General features: G+C 41.7%; 2 protein-coding genes and 1 pseudogene across 2 annotated transcripts; 2 read left to right on the forward strand and 1 right to left on the reverse strand.

The window, feature by feature from the left end:
• The first annotated feature begins 2,200 nt into the window (after nucleotides 1-2,200).
• On the forward strand, nucleotides 2,201-5,347 carry LOC136489797 (uncharacterized; annotated as a pseudogene).
• An 11,699-nt stretch (nucleotides 5,348-17,046) lies between these two features.
• Nucleotides 17,047-20,378, reverse strand: LOC136485843 (uncharacterized). The gene is made up of 3 exons (XM_066482665.1): nucleotides 18,205-20,378; nucleotides 17,946-18,113; nucleotides 17,047-17,903 (listed from the first exon to the last, which is right to left on the reverse strand). The coding sequence occupies exons 1-3, from the start codon at nucleotides 19,810-19,812 to the stop codon at nucleotides 17,184-17,186; spliced, it is 2,496 nt and encodes an 831-aa protein (XP_066338762.1). The 5' UTR covers nucleotides 19,813-20,378; the 3' UTR covers nucleotides 17,047-17,183.
• A 203-nt stretch (nucleotides 20,379-20,581) lies between these two features.
• On the forward strand, nucleotides 20,582-21,346 carry LOC136489798 (protein DMP3-like). The gene has a single exon (XM_066486341.1). It carries the CDS (start codon nucleotides 20,582-20,584, stop codon nucleotides 21,344-21,346), a length of 765 nt encoding a protein of 254 aa, XP_066342438.1.
• Nucleotides 21,347-21,766: the final 420 nt, after the last annotated feature.

Consider the following 21,766-nt stretch of genomic DNA (forward strand, 5'->3'; position numbering starts at 1 on the left):
CTATTAGCTCTATTTTGTAGAAAATAAATGATGAGAAAACATACAATTTAATAAAAAAATATTTATTAGTCAGATGTATTAAATAATATATCTCTTAAAATTATAGCCCATGTGAGAGCATGTGTTGGTAGACTAGTCTTCTCTAATTTACATATAAATTTCCAACATTTGCCTTTATAAAACAGTTCGTAACAACTATAATAGCACATCCTTAAGGGAAAATTTTGTTTGGACCCTTCAAAAGATGCTTGCTGCATGCTCCAATCCTAGTGTCTGATTCTGCTTGAACGTGTTTCGATGGTGTTGAGTGTTCTCATGGGACGTGCTAGAAAAAAGTTCTAGAAATTCCTCTAATAATAAAAATATCTAGTTTTTTCACTAGTAGAGAACAGACTTTCGGTTCTAGGCTTTAGTCCCGACTATTTTTGGCCCTGGACTAAAGACAGGATTAGTCCCGGTTGAAGCAACCAACTAGGACTAAAGTCCCTTGCCCAACGGCTAGAGACGCAGCTTTTGCAGGAGGGGAGCAAGAGGGGACCTTTAGTCCCGGTTCGTGGCTCAAACCGGGACTAAAGGTCACCCTCCAGTCCTGTTAGAGCTACCAACCATAACTAAACATTTAATCCTAGTTGGTGGCTCCTACCGGGACTAAAACTCTATCTATAGTCCGGGTTTATAACACAAACCGGGACTACATGTCTCAGGCTATATACTTTCTTTTTCCCCTAGCCCGAGTCATTTCAAGCTCTCTGCCTGCTCTCTGTTCTTGCTCGTGGAAGGAGTTCATGCTTGTGGGATTGGTGAAGACTTTATTCCTCCATCCATTCTTCGGTTCTAAAGGTTACCAACTTTATCCTCCCATGTTTCATCACTAGCATGGCCTCGTGGTCTAGAAATAGAGAAATTTGTGGTCTTTAAGATTGGGAATGATGGTGGATTTTTTTTATTTATATACCATTTGAGCTCGAAATCACTTGATAGCTTGAATATAAAGATGAAGGAAGCTTATAATAGTTCATCAAAACTAGTATGCACCTTTCATTCCCTTATTTCATGGTCTAGAAATAGAGAAATTTTTGGTTTTCTAGATTGGGAATAATAGTGGATATTTTTTATTTATATGCCATTTGAGCTCAAAATCACTTGATAGTTTGCATATGTAGATGAAGGAATCTTATAGTAGCTCATCAAAACTAGTATGCACCTTCCATTGCCTCATTTAATTTAATGGTTCACAAAATGAGAAACTTATAGTACTTGATGAAAATGATTATATAGAGTGATAGATGGCGACTGCTTCCGGGTCATCGGCCTCGCATGGGGTCCCTAAGCGACTGAGGCCGGACCTTTCTCTCATTGCATGCGGCAAGTGTGAGCAGAAGATTGTGAGGGAGTACAGGATGAAGAAGGGTCCCAACCAAGGGCGCATCTTCTACACGTGTCTGGATCACGAAGTGAGTAATTTTTTGTCATGTTTTCTTATGGTTTGTAGCCATTTTTTGTGATGATTTTGATTAAAGTTCTTGATTTGTTGTTGTAGTTTTAGTGGGCTGGCACTGGATCATGTGATGGTTGGTACTGGGAGTAAAAGTATGTTGAGCACATCCAAAAATCTCTTGCAAAGGAGACTGATGCGGTTGATGAGAGTGCACCTATGTATGATGAGGCAGTGAACCAGCAGAAGAATGATCTATCAGTTTTAGTTGGAATTGGTCGTGAAATCCTTATTCTGCTGAAGTGCATTGTAGGTTTAGTTCGTTTAGTGCTATTTGGGATTGTCTACATTGTATCAAGGCTTCAATAAAATAATGTTCGAGAGTGAAACAGCTGTGTGGTATAGGATATTAATTAATCATGTTGATTAATAGATATTTTGGATCTTTTAATTAACTACTAACCATGCATGTTGTATAATATGGGTTATTGCAAGTTTTTGATATGGTGTACGTCTTGTAATGCAGATGAACCGGCAATGGATGTACAACGCTGACCGTCGCTCCCCAGAGTTCATGAGGGGCGTGCATGATCTCTTAAATGTTGCCAAGGAAAACACGTGGAATAGTTTCATGTGCTACCATGTGTTCTATGTAAGAATGAGAAGGATTATTCTTGCTCAATGAAAATTCACGAACACCTATTTACGTCGGGTTTCATGCCAAACTATATTTGTTGGACTAAGCACGGAGAAAGATGTGTTATAATGGAAGAAGATGAAGAAGAATGGGATGATGACAACATGATTATTCGTGGTTTTGCTGAATACAGTGCCTTTGATGATACTACAATGGGGGAAGCTAAAGAAGAGGTAGCTGTTGAAGAAGAGGTAGCAGCAGAAAATAAGACCGATGATGATCTTGGTCAGGCCATCCGTGTTGCACAGGGAGAATGCGAAAGTGAAAAGAAGAAGATCAAGTTCGAGCACATGCTAGAGGATCACAAGAAATTGCTATACCCGACTACCGAAGAGGAGCACAAAAAGTTGAGTACCACACTGGAATTGTTGCAATGGAAGGCAAAGAATGGTGTATCCGACAAGGAATTTGGGGAGTTACTGACTATCACAAAGAAGATGTTTCCGAAGGCAAACGAATTGCTCACCACTACATATGTAGCAAAATAGGTCGTCTGCCCTCTGGGATTTGAAATTCAGAAGATACATGCATGTCCTAATGACTGCATCCTCTACCATGGCAAGGAGTACAAGAATTTGGATGCATGCCCGGTATGCCGTGCATCGCTGTATAAGATCAGGCGAGATGACCATGGTGATGTTGAGGGCGACGGTGAACGTCCTAGGAAGAGAATCCCTACCAAGGTGATGTGGTATGCTCCTATAATACCATGCTTGAAGCGTTTGTTCAGAAACAAAGAGCCTACAAAGTTGTTGCGATGACACAAAGAAGACCATAAGGTAGACGATATGTGGAGACACCCCACTGATGGGTCCTAGTGGAGAGCAATCGACAGAGAATTCCCAAAGTTTGCAGATGACGCAAGAAACTTAAGGTTTGCTTTAAGTACGAAAGGCATGAATCCTTTCGGGGAACAGAGCAGCAGTCATAGCACTTGGCCTGTTACTCTATGTATCTATAGCTTTCCTACATGGTTGTGCATGAAGCCAAAGTTCATTATGATGCTAGTGTTCATCCAAGGCCCGAAGCAACCTAGAAACAACATTGATGTGTACCTGAGGCCATTAGTTGAGGAACTTCTACTTTTGTGGAGCAGCACAGCCGTACGTGTGTGGGATCAGTACAAACAGGAACACTTTGACCTGTGAGCATTGTTGTTTGTAACAATCAATGATTGGCCTGCTCTTAGTAATCTTTTAGGACAGTCAAACAAGGGATACAATGCATGCACGCACTGTTTTCATGACATGGAAGGTATATTTTTGAAAAAATGTTGAAGGGTCATGTACATGGGCCATTGTCGATTTCTTTCATTGAATCACGCCCTAAGAAAGAGATGCAAGCATTTTAAAGGTAAGGCATAGCACCAAACAAAGCCTGACAACCGTAGTGGTGAGGATGTATTCAATATGGTCAAGGATGTACAAGTAGTCTTCGGGAAGGGACCTGGCAGCCAACCTATTCTGAATGGTGCTAATGGACATGCACCCATGTGAAAGAAGAAGTCCAAATTTTGGGAGCTACCCTACTGGCAAGTCCTAGAGGTCCACAGCGTGATCGACGTGATGCACCTGACGAAGAATCTTTGTGTGAACCTGCTAGGCTTCATGGGTATGTATGAGAAGCCTAAGGACACACTAGAAGTAAGACAGGACGTGCAGTGCATGAAAGAACGAGAGAATATGCATCCAAAGAAGGTAGATGATGGACGCCAGTACTTAAGTTCTGCCAGCTACACTCTTAGCAAAGAAGAGAAGGAAAGCATATTTGAATGCCTAAACAGCATCAAGGTCCCGTTTGGCTTCTCCTTGAATGTAAAGGGGATAATAAATGTGGTAGAGAATAAATTCCTAAACTTAAAGTCTCATGACTGCCACATGCTAATGACACAATTGCTATCGGTTGCATTGAGAGGGATTCTACCTCCAAATGTACAATTAGCCACCTTGAAACTATGTGCATTCCTCAACACAATTTATCAGATGGCGATCAATCCAGTTCATGTAGCAAAGCTACCGAATGATATGGTCCAATGTCTTGTCAGCTTTGAGTTGGTGTTCCCGCCATCCTTTTTTAATATTATGACGCACCTCCTAGTTCATTTGATCAAAGAGATTAGTATTCTCAGTCCTGTGTTCCTACACAACTTGTTCCCTTTTGAGAGGTTCATGGGAGTCTTGAAGAAATATGTTCACAACCATACTCGGCCAGAAGGAAGCATCACTAAGGGCTACGGAACAAAGGAGGTCATTGAGTTCTGCGTTGATTTTATTCCTGACCTCGACCTGATTGGTGTTCCTGAATCACAGCATAAGGGGAGACTAAGTGGAAAGGAAACACTCGGGAAGAAAGCATATATTGACAAGGAGGATGATTATTTCAGTAAAGCACACTACACAGTTCTGCAAAACTCCTCCTTGGTGGATCCATATATCGAGGTACACAAGGACATTGTATGATCCGAATTCTCGGGGAGGACTAAAGCCTGGATTACACGTCGGCACATGGAATCTTTTGGCAGTTGGTTATGAAAATGATGTCAGGGTGATGAGAGTCTGGATGACCAACTGTACTTGTTGTCCAGGGAACCATCTTGGCATATCCTGATATTCAAAGGGTATGAGATAAATGGCAATACATATTACACGATAGCCCAAGATAAAAGGAAAACCAACCAAAACAGTGGTGTATGCATAGATGCCACGTACCCAAATGGGAATAAGGAAACATATTATGGCCACATAGAGGAGATATGGGAATTAGACTATGGACCTTATTTTAAGTTCCCTTTGTTTCGGTGCCAATGGGTGAAGGTGACCGAAGGTGGGGTAACAGTGGACCATTAGTACGGAATGACAACAGTGGACCTCAACAATCTTGGGTATAGAGACGAACCATTCATCTTAGCCAAGGATGTGAATCAGGTTTTCTATGTGAAGGACATGTCTACCAAACCGAAGAAAGGGAAAACCAATGACAACAGCTCGGACAATGAGCCAAAGCGTCACATAGTTCTCTCATGGAAAAGAAACATTGTGGGAATTGAGGACAGGTCTGACATGTTAGAAGATTATGAAAAGAATGATGAAATTCCGTCCTTCACAGTGAACAACGACCCAAGCGTCCTGCTAAATAATGAGGACACTCGATGGTTACGGCGCGATCATAACCAAGGGACATACGTTAAGAAGAAGTTCATTGTTGTTCCCGCTTGATATGGTGATGTATTAGACCTCTTATATAATAATTGTGACTTCATATTTTTTTTGTCGTGTTTTCATATTTTCTACAGTTAAAATGAATTTTCTACTTGACGGTGGATTTCCTGTGGAGAATGTGTGATGAAAAACCAAATGATCAACGTTAATAAGATATGAAAACTAATTTCCTGTCAAAAAGCAATAGTTTTAATGATTTTAATCAAGTAGTACATTTTTGTATGGTGCAAATTATGATTATTATTTACACTATGTTAAATATTTATACGGTAAAACAAAAGAGTTTAGGTTATAGATTTTTGTTGTGTATAATAATGCAAATCCAGGTCTAGGATTTTTTTGTAATTTTTTGGCTAATATTTTACTTACTAGGCAATTAACAACTCTCTGCATATTTATATAAAAAAGAAAAACTTCTGGAAACTAGCGGGAAGCCAAACTGCAGCTCATCTTTACTCCCGGGTGGATCAACCACCTGGGACTAAAGGTGGGCTGCGTTTTCGTGGCCCGCTAAAAAACATCTTTAGTCTCGGGTCGTTGCTACACCCAGGACTAAAGGTTAGACCTTTAGTCCCGGTTCTTGCCATCACCCAAGACTAAAGGACCTTTAGTCCCGGGCTATGGCTTCGCTCGAGACTAAAGGTCCCCCAAATATATATCGTCTCATCTTCTTCTCCTCCTCCATCGTATTCATTCTTCGCTCGAGAGCCACCGCGCAACCGCCAGTGGCCCGGCTCGCACCTCTCCCGTCCGTGCACGGCACCCAGACCCGGATCTGATTTGGATCCGCTGTGCCCTTGTCGCCAGCTTTGTCCCTAGCTCCACGCGCATGCGCCGGCCTCGCCTCATCAACCTGCTGGCGCCCTTGCCTCATCACCCCGTCGGCACCCTCGCCTCGTCAACCCGCCGGAGCCCTCGAGATCATCCTTGTCCTTAGCGGCTAGCTCTACGCGCACGCGCGCCTCGTCCCGGCCAGCTCCATGCACGCACGCGCTCGTTGTCCTCAATCGTCTCATGCTCATAGTCGTCCTCGATCTCCTTGCCATGCTCGTCCTCACCGTGCTATATGTGAGCAACAGTGTGTGTATGTGTGTGTGATGTGTGTGTGCATATTATTTTTTTGGCATAGAAAAAATATAGAAAAAATAGATAGATTTTATTTGTAAAAAAATAGAAAAATGTAGTAGTTTACTTAAATATAAAATACATATATATTTAGAAAAAATGTTGAGTGGTATGAATTTGTAGAAAAAATGTAGTAGTGTACTACAATATATAGTTGTAGAAATATATTAGAATCTTCGTCACAATTGAAAAGATTGTTTTTATTAGAGATATGATTTTTTTGGTATATATATATATCTGAATTTTGATATATTGACATTAAAGTTGATATATATCCTAATATCCTGAGCTCCGCTCCAAACCCTAACCCAGCCGAGCTCCACTCCAAACCCTAACGAAGGCGTAAATAATAACCATGAATTCTATAGTTATATATATTTGAATTTGATTCTTCATAATTAGTACTATGACATGAATTTTGATATATTTATATACACCAATGTAGATCATCATATATATATATATATATATATATATATCCTAATATCCTGAACTCGCTCCTAACCCTAACCCGGCCGAGCTTCGCTCCAAACCTTTATATATCCTAATCGAGTTCCGCGCATGCAAACCATAACCAGAGCTCGGCGTAAATAATAACCCTAAATTCTATAGTTATTTAAGTTTATGCCCCATGCTCTATCCATTAATTAGCATATGCATGACTAGTGTATGGTTTTCATTTATATATAGTTGTGGTAACTAAGATGGCCGAGCCGCAAGACGACTACGACAAGAATGAGGCCATGATGAACATTATCAATGCCGACACTCAATATGGCCCCAACAACTAGAACGAGGCCACCCCGAAGTTTGATGATGGCTCTCAATACTTACTGAATTTTGTAGATGAGCAAGAACTTGTGCTAAAAAATCCTGTGCAAGAAAATGCTAGCGAGGTATATTTGTTAATAATATTGCATCTCTTTTATATATAAAATTAAACATAATTGCATTCATTTGTATATATATATATATGTATGTATTACTGAATCTTTGTGTTTTTACGTACGTAGCCCTCTGGATCGATGACGTCGACAAAAAGTGTACGAGGCCCGACAAAACCATTAGGGGGCCACTACATAATCATAGAAGTCTATCCTAATACTGGCGAACCGCTCCTACTACAAAACAATGCAAAGAAGTTCGTAAACTACTGTGGGGTTCTTGTTAGGGATAGGGTCCCGATCAGCATCCATGAATAGAAAAGGAGGAAGGATGATCCTCTCATCAGTTTTGTCTTTGAGCGAGACAAGGACATTCTATGGGCTTCAGTCACTACACATTTCACTCTACCAGTAGGTGAAGATTTAAGAAATCTAGTTAAAAGTTGGGCTCTCAAGAAGATGGCCACACAATTCCAGACCTTGAAGAATAAGTTGTATACTGAATTTGTGAAGAAGAATCTGACTCCAGATTTCAGTAAAAATAGCCCATACAAAAAGTTGAGGGATGACTAGCCTGAATTTGTGAGGTATAAGACCTCAGAAGAGGGTGAAGAACACGTGAGAAGGAACCAATAGAATGCACGGTAGAAGGTATACCATCACAAAATGGGATCAGGTGGCTACAGGAGTGCCATTCCAAATTGGCAAAGATTGGAAGCAGACCTGCTTGCCAAAGGGATCCATCCATTTTCACTCGAATGGCCCGAATGCTCCAAGAATAGGTTTTTTGCACATGGGGGGTCACTGGACCCACAAACCGGGGAGCCGGTTATTGGTGGGGAAATTGGAAGAGCAGCGCAAAGACTTATCAATATTGTAGATGCTTCTGCCAGTGGTGCCTTTGTGCCCAACCGAGAGTAGGATGAGCTGATGTACGCCCTCTAGACTCCTGAACACCCAGGGCAAACGCGAGGCAAAGGGTTGATTTCATGGCGGCATGGCTTCCCTAAAGACGCCGCTACCTACAGAAGTCGCCAGCGAAGGAAGGATGAGGAGGCAGAGCGGATGCACAGGTTAGAGGAGGCGTTGCAACAATCGCTGGAGCGAGAACAAAGCATGGAGGCGAGAATGCAAGAGGAAATCAAACGGCAAGTGGCACTACAGTTAATTAGCCAAAGACAGTCAACATCAGAGCATGGAGTCAACATTAGCCCCCCCTCAGCTAAGAAGCAGCTGCGCTTTCACTGAGCTACCAAATCAAGATGACGCATTGCAGCACTTCCCCGTGGATGACATCACCGTGCCTTTGACGCCATGTGAGCTGCACATTCCCTTGGGGAAAACCGGTGCCACAGTCTTGGTGGCGCATGGTATTGTTTCTCCTGTGGTCCCTGAGAAGACACCAACAATCCATGGAAATCCAATTCCACCTGGCTATTATAGCATCTCAGTGGATAGAGTTATCAAAGACTATAGGGAAGTGCCTCTTGACTTTCCTGGAGGTGATGGGGAGAAGACCCTAGGATATGCATAGCATTCATTCATTTTATAGCGCAAGCGCTACATCATAATTCCTGGTGCGACGGCTAGGGTATCATCGCCTCCTCCTCAACTACCTCATGATAGGTGCGGATGAAAGTGAACGAAACAGTTTTTCAATACTCATTCTCAATTATTGGCTTCTCGCGTAATAATCTTTTTTGTACTCACAGGTCTCCCAAACTGAGTCCAGTTCTTCCACCCTTTGATGATCATCAAAGTGCACCGGACGATGATGATGCATTCCATGGCACAGCTACATCTCCATCTCCATCTCCTCCAAGGCAGTCTCCCCCTCCTTTGCCTCCCACGCTACTGAGCCATAAGAGCCCCCCGCCCCCGGTGAAGTCCCCAGTGAAGAAGAAAGCCAGCCGTCGTAAAACAAAGCCTCCTCCGGAGAAGCTGCCTTACGAAAAGTCTGAAGAGGAATCAAAAGAGGCGGCACAAAAAGATTTGGATAACTAGAATCAAAGATTAGCAGAATCAAGAGCAAGGAGGTTGGAACTTCAGAAAAACCTGCCAAAGCCACACTACATAGCTCAATGAGAACTAAGGAAAAAATCAATGAGCGCGAGAAAATGCAGCATGATGCACGTAAGCCCTCGCCATTATTGGACAATGAACGCTTTGTTGACAAGTCATATAAGCAGTCGAGGAAAGTGAAGAGCAGCAGGGAAAGATGTTGCACAGCTCGGGCAGCAATCTAAGCAATCTATCGATCTGTTAGTTGTTGAGGGTGATTGTGCAAACGCACAAGGTGGTCTAATAGATAAGGAGGCACTAGAAGACTTCATGGCCACCATAGGTCTCACATCTGAACAACTCGTCGGGGGAGCATCGATACCAACAAGCGACTATGATATTTACCAGACCTATGTGTATGGCTAGAGTCTTGTCAACCTTAAGTATTATTCATCACTAGGTACGCAGATGTTCTTGTTAAACAAGTGGTACTTAAAAGTGTCCACCAATGATGAAGCAGCATGGCTTGTTGCTAGAGTGAGACCAGAGCATTACTTGAGCTATGACGTTGTACATATTGAGTTCAATGAATTACACCAATTATTAAATCAGGACACTCTCGACAAATCTCTCGTCAACTGTTGCTGTCTGTAAGTGATTCTTTCTACAATTGAATTGAAGTAACTTGCATGTTAGTTCGTTGTTCATATATAGTTATCCTCACACTATATATATTCTTTTGTACTATATATATGCAGATATGAGATGTTGAAACTAAAGAAAAAAGCGATGAATGAGGTTGGTTTCATTGACCCGAATCGCGTATTCAAGGATAGGGTTACTCCGTATGATAGATGGCTACCTCAAGTGGAGAAGCTTCTGTTCAGGTTCTTAGATAAGAACACTAACAAGACACTGATACTCTTCCCATACGGCTTCAAGTGAGTCCAAATGTCTTGTGCCCATTTTATTTTGCTTACTCCATGTTGACTTTAGTTAATGAGTTATGCCTGCGTATAAACATGTAGCTTTCATTGGATACTACTGGTCATCGATATGACCAGGAGTCGTGTAAAAATCTTTGACTCAGCGACAAAACCCCGAGCAGATTACCAAGAAATCCTCGATATACTCCAGTGGTAATTTCGGTCTTGCACACACTGTATACTCTCTTATGCCATTTTAATGATACAACTCTATTTTATTTATTTTGTTGAGCAGTGCTTGGAAAACATTCACCGAGAAACACCAATATGGTAATTGGGAAGTGCCTCTGTATATAGTCCAATACCCAGTAAGTACTAGCTAGGTCACCGTATTTTTATTTAGTTTAATTCATTATTACCATGCTTTATTGGTTGATGATGAATCTTTTTCTCGTAAAGTGGTGTCTGCATCAGGGATCGGGGAACAACTTATGTGGATACTACGTCTGCAAGTTTCTCATGCAGTACTCAAGGAGAACATGTGAAGAGATCCTCAAAGTACGTAAAAAAATATACACAATTTATTTATTACCATTGTGTTGATATATAATCATATATATATATATATATATATATATATATATATATATATATATATATATATATATATATATATTCATACTTTTCCTTTCATTTGAATTGAAGATTGAATGTAGGAAGCAAAAGGTCTTGCGATGTGACCAGATCAAAGCAATTCAAGAGGCATTGTTAGGATTTCTTGTGGATCAGGTCATAGATCCCAAGGGCGCGTACTACTATGACCATAAAGAATTAATACCTGGTAGCCAAATGACTGAAAATTAGGGTTGCAAGAAATCCCAAGGATATGAGTACAAGGTTTTTGTGACTTTATTATGTACATATTCCATGCATGTACAACCTCTTAAAATATTTGTATATATATAATTTTTTATATTTTAGCGTGTTATTTATGTATAATGCTCGAACGGAACCTTATATGTACCTATATATGGACGTATATTAGCAGCGTAGAATTCGTATACGAAAAGTTAATCCAAACCAAAAAGAATTGAATTGAAAAGAAATCATAAAATGAAAAGGAAAGAAATGAAAAAAAAAGAATCTTTAGTACCGGTTGGAAACACCAACCGGGACTAAACGTGCTAGCCCCGGTGCAATGTCTGGGGGCATATTTAGGCCTGGTTGGTAAGCGCAACCGGGACGAAAGGTTCACTTTTAGTCCTGGTTAAAGGGGGTTTCCCAACCGGGACTGACGCTCAGTCCTGCACTAGTGTTTGGTAGACTCCAATTATCGTCATCTCCAATAATAATAATTGGATCCATTCTATTATATAAATAAATTATCCACCTCTGTCATTATAAGAATGCATAAGTAACCGTTAGTTTTGTATCTAGTTACCCACCACTAACATTTTAAAACAAAATTAAAAAAAGGACCTAAATTTATACCTAAATTACTACATAAAAGCAAAATCTGTAATTGTCATAATGTATTCCAATAGCATATTATATTGGGTGCTTCCTTTCCTAACAGTGGAGGACTTCGGATGCGTCCATTCAACCACTATTTTGTCACTGAATATCTGTTCATTCGATTCATGGAGCAACAAGGGATTTCATTTGTCACCGAATACCAGTCCATTTGATTCATGGAGCAACATGGGATTTCAGCACGTGGGATTCATTAGTGCCATATAGGTGACGATGCTGTGGCTGATGAATTGAATATACCTTTGCCGAGAGACGGGGTTGAATCAAAAACCCTAACCATTCTATTGTCTCCCTGCCTAAATCAGTCCACCATTGGATCTTTTTAAAATAATGGATGGATGATCCAATGAGCCAAACCAACTGAGTCCCATCCTTACTTGCAATCACGGCTAGTAGCCACCATTTTCTGTAGTTGCTCCTCAGCATGAAAAACAGGCACATCATGGTAATGCCAACTCTAAGTTAACGAGCAACAAAGGACGTTGTTGACGGATTATGATGTGCTATAAACAAAGCAATTTGAGTGGCATTTCATTGTCCCTCAAAGAATGAAATACACATCATAGTTCAGCCTGCTGGATGAACTAAACTACTTCCTGTCTCATAGTTGTATTTTGGTCTCCTCCAATTTCTCAATTAAGATTTGATTTTGAGCACTAGTAGCATATTGTACGAAACTATACACAAAATATTAACATCTGGTTGGGACACAATGATGGGTGCAAGAGCATCCCATTATTGAACATATAAGGGGGAATATATAAGAGACACAAAGTTTCCTATGTTTTTTTGTGTGAGCAACAAACGTGTGGGCTAAAAGGGCGAGCATCTCTGTGAGTATACATTAGAATTGTATGAGTGCATGAATATTGTGTGTTTATATCTTCTCTTCTGTCCTCCTGTGTATCAGAAAAAATTGTTTTCCACTCAAGATGTTAATGACGTATATGTCTCTATTTGAATCATCACACTTTCTAGTTTCCATCGTTTTATGTGTGTGTTAGAGAGATGAAACACAGAAATTCCATTTTTCATCCCAAACAGTAGAGGCTAGAGTTGAGATGGAAATTTGCGATGATGCTCCAAGAAAATACTTTATTTCTACAAGGTCCAAATCTGACAATTCCTAGGTGCACCCACTACTGGCTATCCGTATAGACATTGTGACCTCAGGTCATGCTTGGCTGGAACACCTCCTGTGTGCAGCCTGGAGCCCGAGCTCCTCAGAGATGTGACCCAACAGCAGCTTGTGCGCCACAATCATGGCACGGGCCTCAACAGTGACGCGGGGCTTCCCAAAGCTCACGCTCGAGGAGTTTGCAGCGCTGGTGCTGCCGCCCATCACTGAGCAATCATCTGTGGATTGAAACCGGTTTCAAACCCTAGTTTTAGGCTGTGGATTGGTCTTGTTTGGATTTAAGAACAATGTACGTAGTTTGGTGTGGACTAGTTTAGGAGGGAGAATGAGTTTTTTTTTATTGAGATTGGAGGGAGAATGAGTGGGGTGGCCTGGATTGGGGATTTGAAGGTGGACGTGATTCGTTTGGATTGGTTATGGTCTGGATCACGGACCATTAGCAGGTTTACAATTGAGCCTGTGTGTTGACATTAGATAGGGATCTCAATCACACACCACCAAGGGCTAGCATGCCCTAGGTTGCAATCAACCTATCACACGCAGCAAGCAACTCAAAGAATGACTAAACTGATCTAGCGAATGGTTAGGCTGATCTAAAGCCTGTCCTTCGCCGCAAAAGCCTGGGAACACCTCCCGGTAGGACCTGTCAGGGAGTACCATGGCTAGGTTTATTCTAGGACCAGCAAGGCCGCCTAGAACGCCAATGAATCTCGCGGAGAGATGCAGCGAACAACAGGAGGGTTGGAAAAAGGTGAAAAACAGGGTAATAGATGTAAAAAGATGATTTAGTGTTGGATCCTTCAATCGACCGTGACCTGATATATATATATATATATACATATATATATATATATATATATATATATATATATATATATATATAGATATATATATATATATATATATATATATATATATATATATATATATATATATATATATATATATATATATATATATAGGGGTGGTCTTATTTCATTGGGGAACAAGTCCAAAACGTAATCCTCAAGTTTCCTATGCAAAAACGCAGAGAGAGAGAGAGAGAGAGGGGGGGTTGGGTTGGGCTGAGAGAGTGATTTGGGCCCCTACATGATCTTCATGTGGAACTTAGTATTATGTTTACATTTAACTTAATTTACTGGTAGGAGTGTGTAACACATAATATATGGAGTAATATATGGATATTGAATTATCTTTCCTAATTGCGCTTACATTGGTATTTACATGTAGATTTGAGAGTTTTTTTGTTTACTTTTTATAATGGTTCACATGGATAATATTTTATTTCATTATGATAATGGTATATATGAGAATTAGGTGTTACTATTTTGCATTATGTTTCATATGGTAGAGGTGAGTACTGTAGAGTCAGAGTTACAAAAGAAACATTTCTTCGTGAACACAAAAGAAATATTTCTTCATAGTTACTAGTACAAAAGAAACGATCAATATCCTCAGTGAGTATTAATTCCAAGCCGGCTGCTTGCAATAAGCATATAACCTTTTACTAGGACGTTGCACACGCAAATGCAGTATGCTGCTACCTGGACCACATGAAGAATACGAATTGCGTCGCTCTGAGTCGACGACGAATACGCTCTCTGCAAATGCTTGAAATTCACCTATAAACAGCAGTCATGCACGCCGAACGACGAAGCATTCATGGGTGTAGGTGCATGCATGTGGCTCTCGCTTGCTAACCTCCTGTGTTACTCACCTCACACCACGAAATCATCCAGTAACAATAAGTAGTACGTGCACAGATCGAAATATCCAATGTCGAACAACAATGTTGCACCTGGAGCCGGACAGACGGCGGTGAGTGACGAGAAACCAAAGGTGGCTGGCGGCAGGGCACTGGCATCCTCGGCGAACGTGCTGCGGCTGCTGCCGACGGCCGCGGTGCTGGGGTTCCAGACGCTGGCCACGACCTTCAGCATCCAGGATGGCAAAAGTTTAAATTTCCACGAGACCTGCAAGAACCAGCTGTATCTGTTTCCTTCGTCGCTAGTCAATCTATCATGCTTCATAGCCGGAAATTCACAGCACACGGCCACAATTGGCTGAGGGCCAAGAAGCTGTCTAGCAACCCACCATTGACTGCTACTGTCAACTGGGTCTTCCAAGTGGGTTGGAATGGTTCACCACAACTGCACGAGCGGGCACAGCGACACTACAAATAGGCACTGGATATATGTGCTAGTTGCTGCACCACGCCCACGCCGTCCATTGCAACAAAACAGCACCACATTATAGCACAAGCTTTTAGAGTGCCTCAAATATTTTAAAAGCAAAGTAGATCTGAATTAGAATACTCGTGTGGTTCCCTCAAAAAAAATCTAAACTAGAATATGCCAAATCATATGCACATCAAGTCATAGAATAACTATGTCCCATGTGTTTGTTGATCTGATTAACTTAACTTTTCTTTTTACAAAAGAAAGGTGTTTTAGCTCATCTAATGTTCGGTTTATATTAAGAAAGACAATAAACGGTAAAGAAGAAATTGTGACAAATAAAAATAAAGAAAAGTGCAATATACTGGCACAATTTTTTCTGCCCCACTAGATTCACAGACATATCCAATGTGTCTCATCAATAATCACCCTCGATCTGTTGTGAACTGGATGACAAACAAAGAGCCAAATTGGATTTAGATGAACTCTAGTCACAAGCTAAAGAATGGACCCATGGAACCACTTGTTCTATTTTTGGCAACCCATTCATGGGGTTCTGCAAAATCATGCCCATGTTTTGGTGCCTTCCAATCTCTCAATTTGTGACTTTATGTCTCAAACTATTAGAGAGGTTATTGTAGTGCTGCACTTCTTTTCACAACCTAAGATACTTTCTATCAGGCTTCGAATTAATGGAGGCGGCAAACCAAAGTTCTTTTGGGTTCTAAAAATAACATGCTTCCTACTGTAGTGTTCTTATTGTCGCACTGTCCAGCTTTCCGAACATCTATTTTGTATGATAGAATCAATTCTACATTTTTGTATCATACATATTTTGCTTCCTTATTAATTTCCATGCCTTTCATCCCTTTGGCATTTGGTATTTCCCTTCACAATTTTGTTGGAATGTATGAGCACAAGACCATTTGTATGTCGTAGATTAGGCACGTGATTTAAATCGACAACCAATTAATTCATATGGTCTGCCTTGAACCAAGCATGGGCATAAGAAGTAGAAATAGTTCGAACCAAAATGGAACAAATGGGAAATAAAAAAATTATCAAGATTTAGTTCAAATAAAAAAAAACTTGAAATCAACCATCATTTCTCCATTTCTTAAGAAGTCAAATGCACATCGATACAAAGTTGGACGTGGTAGCACACTGTTGAAGGTAGAGCCAGCAGAGAAGCAGCACAAGTAGCATAGCAGTGTTGGTCAAGGGTATGTGGGGCGTTATGTTGATGCCCACGGGGTGGGAACAGAGGATAGGTTGATAGGGATAGGGCAAAATAAAGCTTGTTGCACGACATTGGCGCGTGCCATGCAGAAAGTGGGGACTAGTTGGATTTTGGGCTAAGATGGGCCAAGAGACTAGCTAGTTCCAGCCATGCACGGCGAACGACGACGAACCATTCAACGGTACAGGTGTGCATGTGCATGCAGCTAGCTAGCTAACCTCAGAACACGAAATCATCCAGTCCAGCAGTAAAAAACAAACAAAGCACGTCCATGGAGCAAATATCCAACAATGTCGAGCAATAAGCAGGTTGCACCGGTACAGACGCCGGGGAAAGCCGAGGAACCAAAGGTGGCCGGCGGGCGGCGGCAGGGCACTGGCAACATCGGCGAACGTGCTGCGACTGCTGCTGACGGGCTCGGTGCTGGCGTTCCAGACGCTGGCCACGAGCTTCACCAAACAGGGCGACTGCATGCCTACGATCCAACTGGTGGCTCACCCTCGGGCTCGTCACGTTCCTCACCGCACCTGCATCTTCTCCTCCTTCACGTCGGACACCGTGAAGGACAAGGTCGGCGGCAAGGTCTACCACGGCGTAGCGCTGCCGGGAGGCCTCCACAAGTCCACCTCTTCAACCTGCCGAGAAAGCAGCAGGGCCGTCCCGGGAAAATTAGAGGCCCTGTACGATACTAAGAAATGAGGCCTATTAGCCTAGAAAAAAAAACTAAATATACGATATTATAAAGCATGCAGTATGTTGCAATAAAATATATATCAAGATTCAAGAATGATACCTATATTACATAATCTTTACTTGAATAACATCATTCTTTTAGTGTTCTTTGAAATGAAGTCTTCAATAATATGCTCATAATCAATCTTCTCCAACAGTTCACCTTCAAGTGCTATTATAGCCAAATCATTAAGTCTTTCTTGTGTCATTGTAGAACGCAAATAAGTCTTCAATAGCTTTAACTTAGAAAAGCTTCGCTCTGCTGATGCAACAGTCACAGGAATAGTCAACAAAACTCTATATGCAATAGTTGCATTAGGAAAACAACCATGCTCCTTTAAAAACCGCAAAATTTCAACAGGCCCCATTCTTTCTTCTGGAATGAAGTCTTGTAGAAACTTCAGCTCCATATATAGTTCTTTGGCATCAATATCAGATTTTTCATCCTTTTTAAGGACAGCCTCAAGATTATCACAAGAAGACTTCAAGCTTTGGTTATCCAACGACCGCAATGTTTCCGAAGTAAATAAGAAACCAAAATTTTTTTGGTATTCTTTGTACTGCTCAAATCTTGTTTCCAGAGAGACAATAGCTTGATCAATAAGAGTGTTAAAATACTCTATTCTAAATAACTCCTCTGGAGACATTGTGGCAATATTTGTGTCTTCTGGGTTCTCATCGTGATGCCTCTTTCTTGTAATTTTTCTTTTTTTAGTGAATGTAGTACCAATATCCATCTCAAGTGCAATTTCTTTGGCCGACTCCAAAGCTTGTAAGAAACCAGTTTCCCTATAGCCCTCGAAGAAAGAAATAAGCCCTTTCACTTTCTTGATAGCAACATCAATAAGCATATCCTTTTCTTGCATTTGTTTGCTTACCAAATTAGCAGCATACAGTACCTCATACCAAATAGCAACTGCCACTATAAAGTCATATTGTCCAAGTTCATTATTTGCCAAACCTTTAGCCTCACTACTCTTTGCTGGATCGTTATCAATATCAGATACCTAAATTAAAAGAAGGAAAACATTTTTAATATATGAGATAACCAACAAAAGTACATTATTAAATCAGTACCAATATGAAAATGTTGGATACCTGAAGTAGAGCCTCCCGAATGTCTGCACACTGAAACCTGATAGCTTTAACACTATCAATGCGACTCTCCCATCGTGTAGCTGAAACTGACTTGAGAGTCAGTCCAGTTATGTTTTCTTTTAGTATCTGCCATTTTTTTGTAGAGTTAGCAAATGCTGTGTAGATACGTTGGATGATTCCAAAAAAATCTTTAGCTCTGCCACAAGTCTTAGTAGCCATATCACAAAGTGTTAAATTAAGGCTATGACAACCACAAGCTGAATAAAAAGCTCTAGGATTTACATCCAAAAGCTTCCTTTGTACACCTTGATGTTTTCCTTTCATATTTGAACCATTATCATAGCCTTGTCCTCTCACATTATCTATGTCAAGATCAAGAATCTTTAGCTCATTCTCTAGCACATCAAAAAGTGCTTGTCCAGTCGTGTCATTTACATCTAAGAATCCTAGAAAGGATTCTTCAACATGACCTGATGTTGAGTCCACATATCTTATAATTAAAGACATTTGTTCTTGGTGACTTACATCAGGGGTACAATCAAGTATGACAGAGAAATACTTTGCACTCTTTATCTTCTTAATAATTTCAGACTTAATAGCAGAAGCAAGTAAGTGTATCAACTCATTCTGAATCCTAGGACCAAGATAATGAACGTGAGTTTCATCATTTGTAATCCGGCGGACATGCTCTTGAATAACAGGATCAAATTCAGCCAACATCTTTACTAAGCCCAAAAAATTCCCATTGCTATCATCATATAGTTTGCTGTTACTTCCACGAAATGCAAGATTATGCTTGGCAAGAAATTTTACTATGCCAACAATTCTAAATAAAACCTTCCTCCAATGGTCCTTTTCTTTCTCAAGTTGTCGTTGAGCAGCTTTGTCAATAGTTTGATCAGTTTGCAATCTGTTACGCAACTCATACCAAGCTGTCATGCTCAAAACATGATCTGCACTTGTCTCGTGCTCTTTGAGTCTCTGCCCAAGATGTATCCAGTCATTATAACCCTCATTTGCCAACTGACCTTTTCGATGACCTTTTGTAAATAATTTACAGCTGAAGCAAAAAACTCTATCAAGTTCCTTAGAATAAACAAGCCAATCCCTGTCACAGCTTTCTCCATTTGACAGAATTCTATCATAGAATAGTGAAGAAAATCTTCTAGATAACATGTCCTTAGGACCCTTCTGAATTGATAGGTCTCTTTTAGGGCCCTTTTGTGCTAAAATGTCAACTTGTCTACTATCAAGTGAATCCCAGTATCTTGGATCAAATATATCAGGCTGAAAAGAATCACTAGCATTTGAAGAAGGATTCAAGTCTTCACTGTCTATCTGAGTATTTGTGTTGTCAGCTTCCTCAACTTCAACATTATTTTCTGGAGGATCTATAGGATCATTATCAATATTATTGTCAATCGCCTGCCCCTCCTCAAGCAGGGCCCCTGCCTCAAGTGTTGGATTATCAGACGACACTTGTGACTGTTTTGTAACAAATCTATCCATAGCTCCTTGCTGAGATTGGACTAATTCCTCTATTCTTTGTTTCTTCTTACGCTTTTGAAAACCTGATTCAAATTTTCTAGAACGATTTGTAGAAGACATGGCTTCAATCTTTGAATGCTATTCCAGTAGGTGTCTAGATCAAAAGATAAAAAAAAACAAAATTTAGAGATCGATCAACTACTTATTATTGTTCGCGGCTACCAGTGAATGAATTGAAAAATAAATATGAATGATTTATATTACCTTCAGGGCCTTAGCGCCTCGCTCTCGCTGTTGCGGTTGCAGCTAGATCGTCACGGCTCACGCCCTGTCACTCGCGAAACGCTGCCGGCGGCCGGTACGGCGTCAGGCGATGGCGGCGACACGAGACGAGACGTCGAGAGGTAGTACGTGAGACCTAAGATTTGCGATCTGATTCAGTTGGGGAATTGGGATCGGCAACATTGCCAACTGAACAGCGGCCGGGCAACAAGCCATTGTTTATTGGGCTTTGGTCAATTGTTGTACACGTCGCTTTGCTAATGGGCCAAAGGCCAAAGCTACTGCTGTACGTTCTTATTTACCAAGCAATACATATATACGTATATATACTCTATATATATTTGGAGGCCCCTGAAAAGTGGAGGCCCTGTACCGTCGCACACGTTGCACGTGCCAAGGGACGGCCCTGAAAGCAGCAGATGAGGTTCGCGGCGGAGCTGAAGCAGCGCGGCCTCGATCAAGACCGTGGACTGGGTCCACGCCTTCTTCACCGCAGTTGTCTTCCTCACCATCGCCGGTGCCCGGTAGCGACGTGGGGCTCCAGAACTGCTTCTTCCTGCGAGCCACCGAGGACACCAAGCAGCTGCTCAGGAACCTGCCGCTGGGGATGGCGGTCCTGTCCAGCTTCGTCTTCATGATCTTCCCCACCAAACGAAGGGGCATCGGCTTCAACAACACAGACTACAGTAGTGCCGCTGGTTCCGATAAAGCATCGTCGTCGTCGTCGTCACAGAGCTCCGACAAGGACGATGAGAGCTCCAGCGGTCAGATCCAGCTCTCGGCGAACCTCTTGCTGCTGCTGCCGGCGGGTACAGTGCTGGCATTCCAGGCACTGGCGGCGATCTTCACCAACCAGGGTAGCTGCCACCCTTCCAACTGGTGGCTAGCCTTGGGGCTCGTCACCTTCCTCACCGCCACCTGCATCTTCTTCGCCTTAACGGACAGCATCACCGATGCCAAAGGCAACGTGTACCATGGCGTGGCCCTGCCGGGGCGCCTCTACATCTTCAACGCGACGAGGCAAGAACGGGCAGAGACGGCAGGGGGGATCAAGAAGCGACGCCTAAAGGCAGTTGACTGGGTCCACGGCCTCTTCATGGCGGTCGCGTTCGTCACCATCGCCGGCAGCGACGTGGGGCTCCAGAACTGGTTTTTCCCACGCGCCGACGAAGACACCAAACAGCTGCTCAAGAAGTTGCCGCTGGGGATGGCAATCTTGTCCAGCTTCATCTTCATGATCTTTCCCCCCTCGAGAAAAGGCATTGGCTTTGATAACAGTGACTACAATATTATTGAGGGTGGTGGGGATGGGGACGGCGAAGCCCAACGATCTAGAAGCATTCTTCCTGAAACGTGGAAGCCTTCTTCCTGAAACTCTAACGTGGATTGCCACCGTCGATTCCTTGCAGACAGAATATCTATTTGTAATCAATATGTTTGTACCATTTTGCAGTACGTTCAATTTTGTGCAACCTTTTTGTGGGTTTAATTCATCACATTTTAATTAAGTTTTTTTATATATATTTTCGTGTTGTGCCCTTCAGGCCAGCATAGACATGAAATTAATGTTGTATTTTATTGTGCTCAGATTAAATGCAGGGTGCAATAGAGACTTAGTTGATAAATGGCGGGTTGATTGTGGTTGACGGATGGACTTGTAACGGTCATGATTATGGCTGAGGTTACTAGTATCTCCTGTGGTTATGGCTGCAGTTACTGGTAAGTAACTAATGGCGCCTTCATGACGTCCAGGTTCCTCCTCTACTCTTTGCCTTCCATCTCCTCAACTCTC

Source organism: Miscanthus floridulus, chromosome 10, assembly GCF_019320115.1.
Source record: "Miscanthus floridulus cultivar M001 chromosome 10, ASM1932011v1, whole genome shotgun sequence".
Taxonomy (NCBI): Eukaryota; Viridiplantae; Streptophyta; class Magnoliopsida; order Poales; family Poaceae; genus Miscanthus; species Miscanthus floridulus.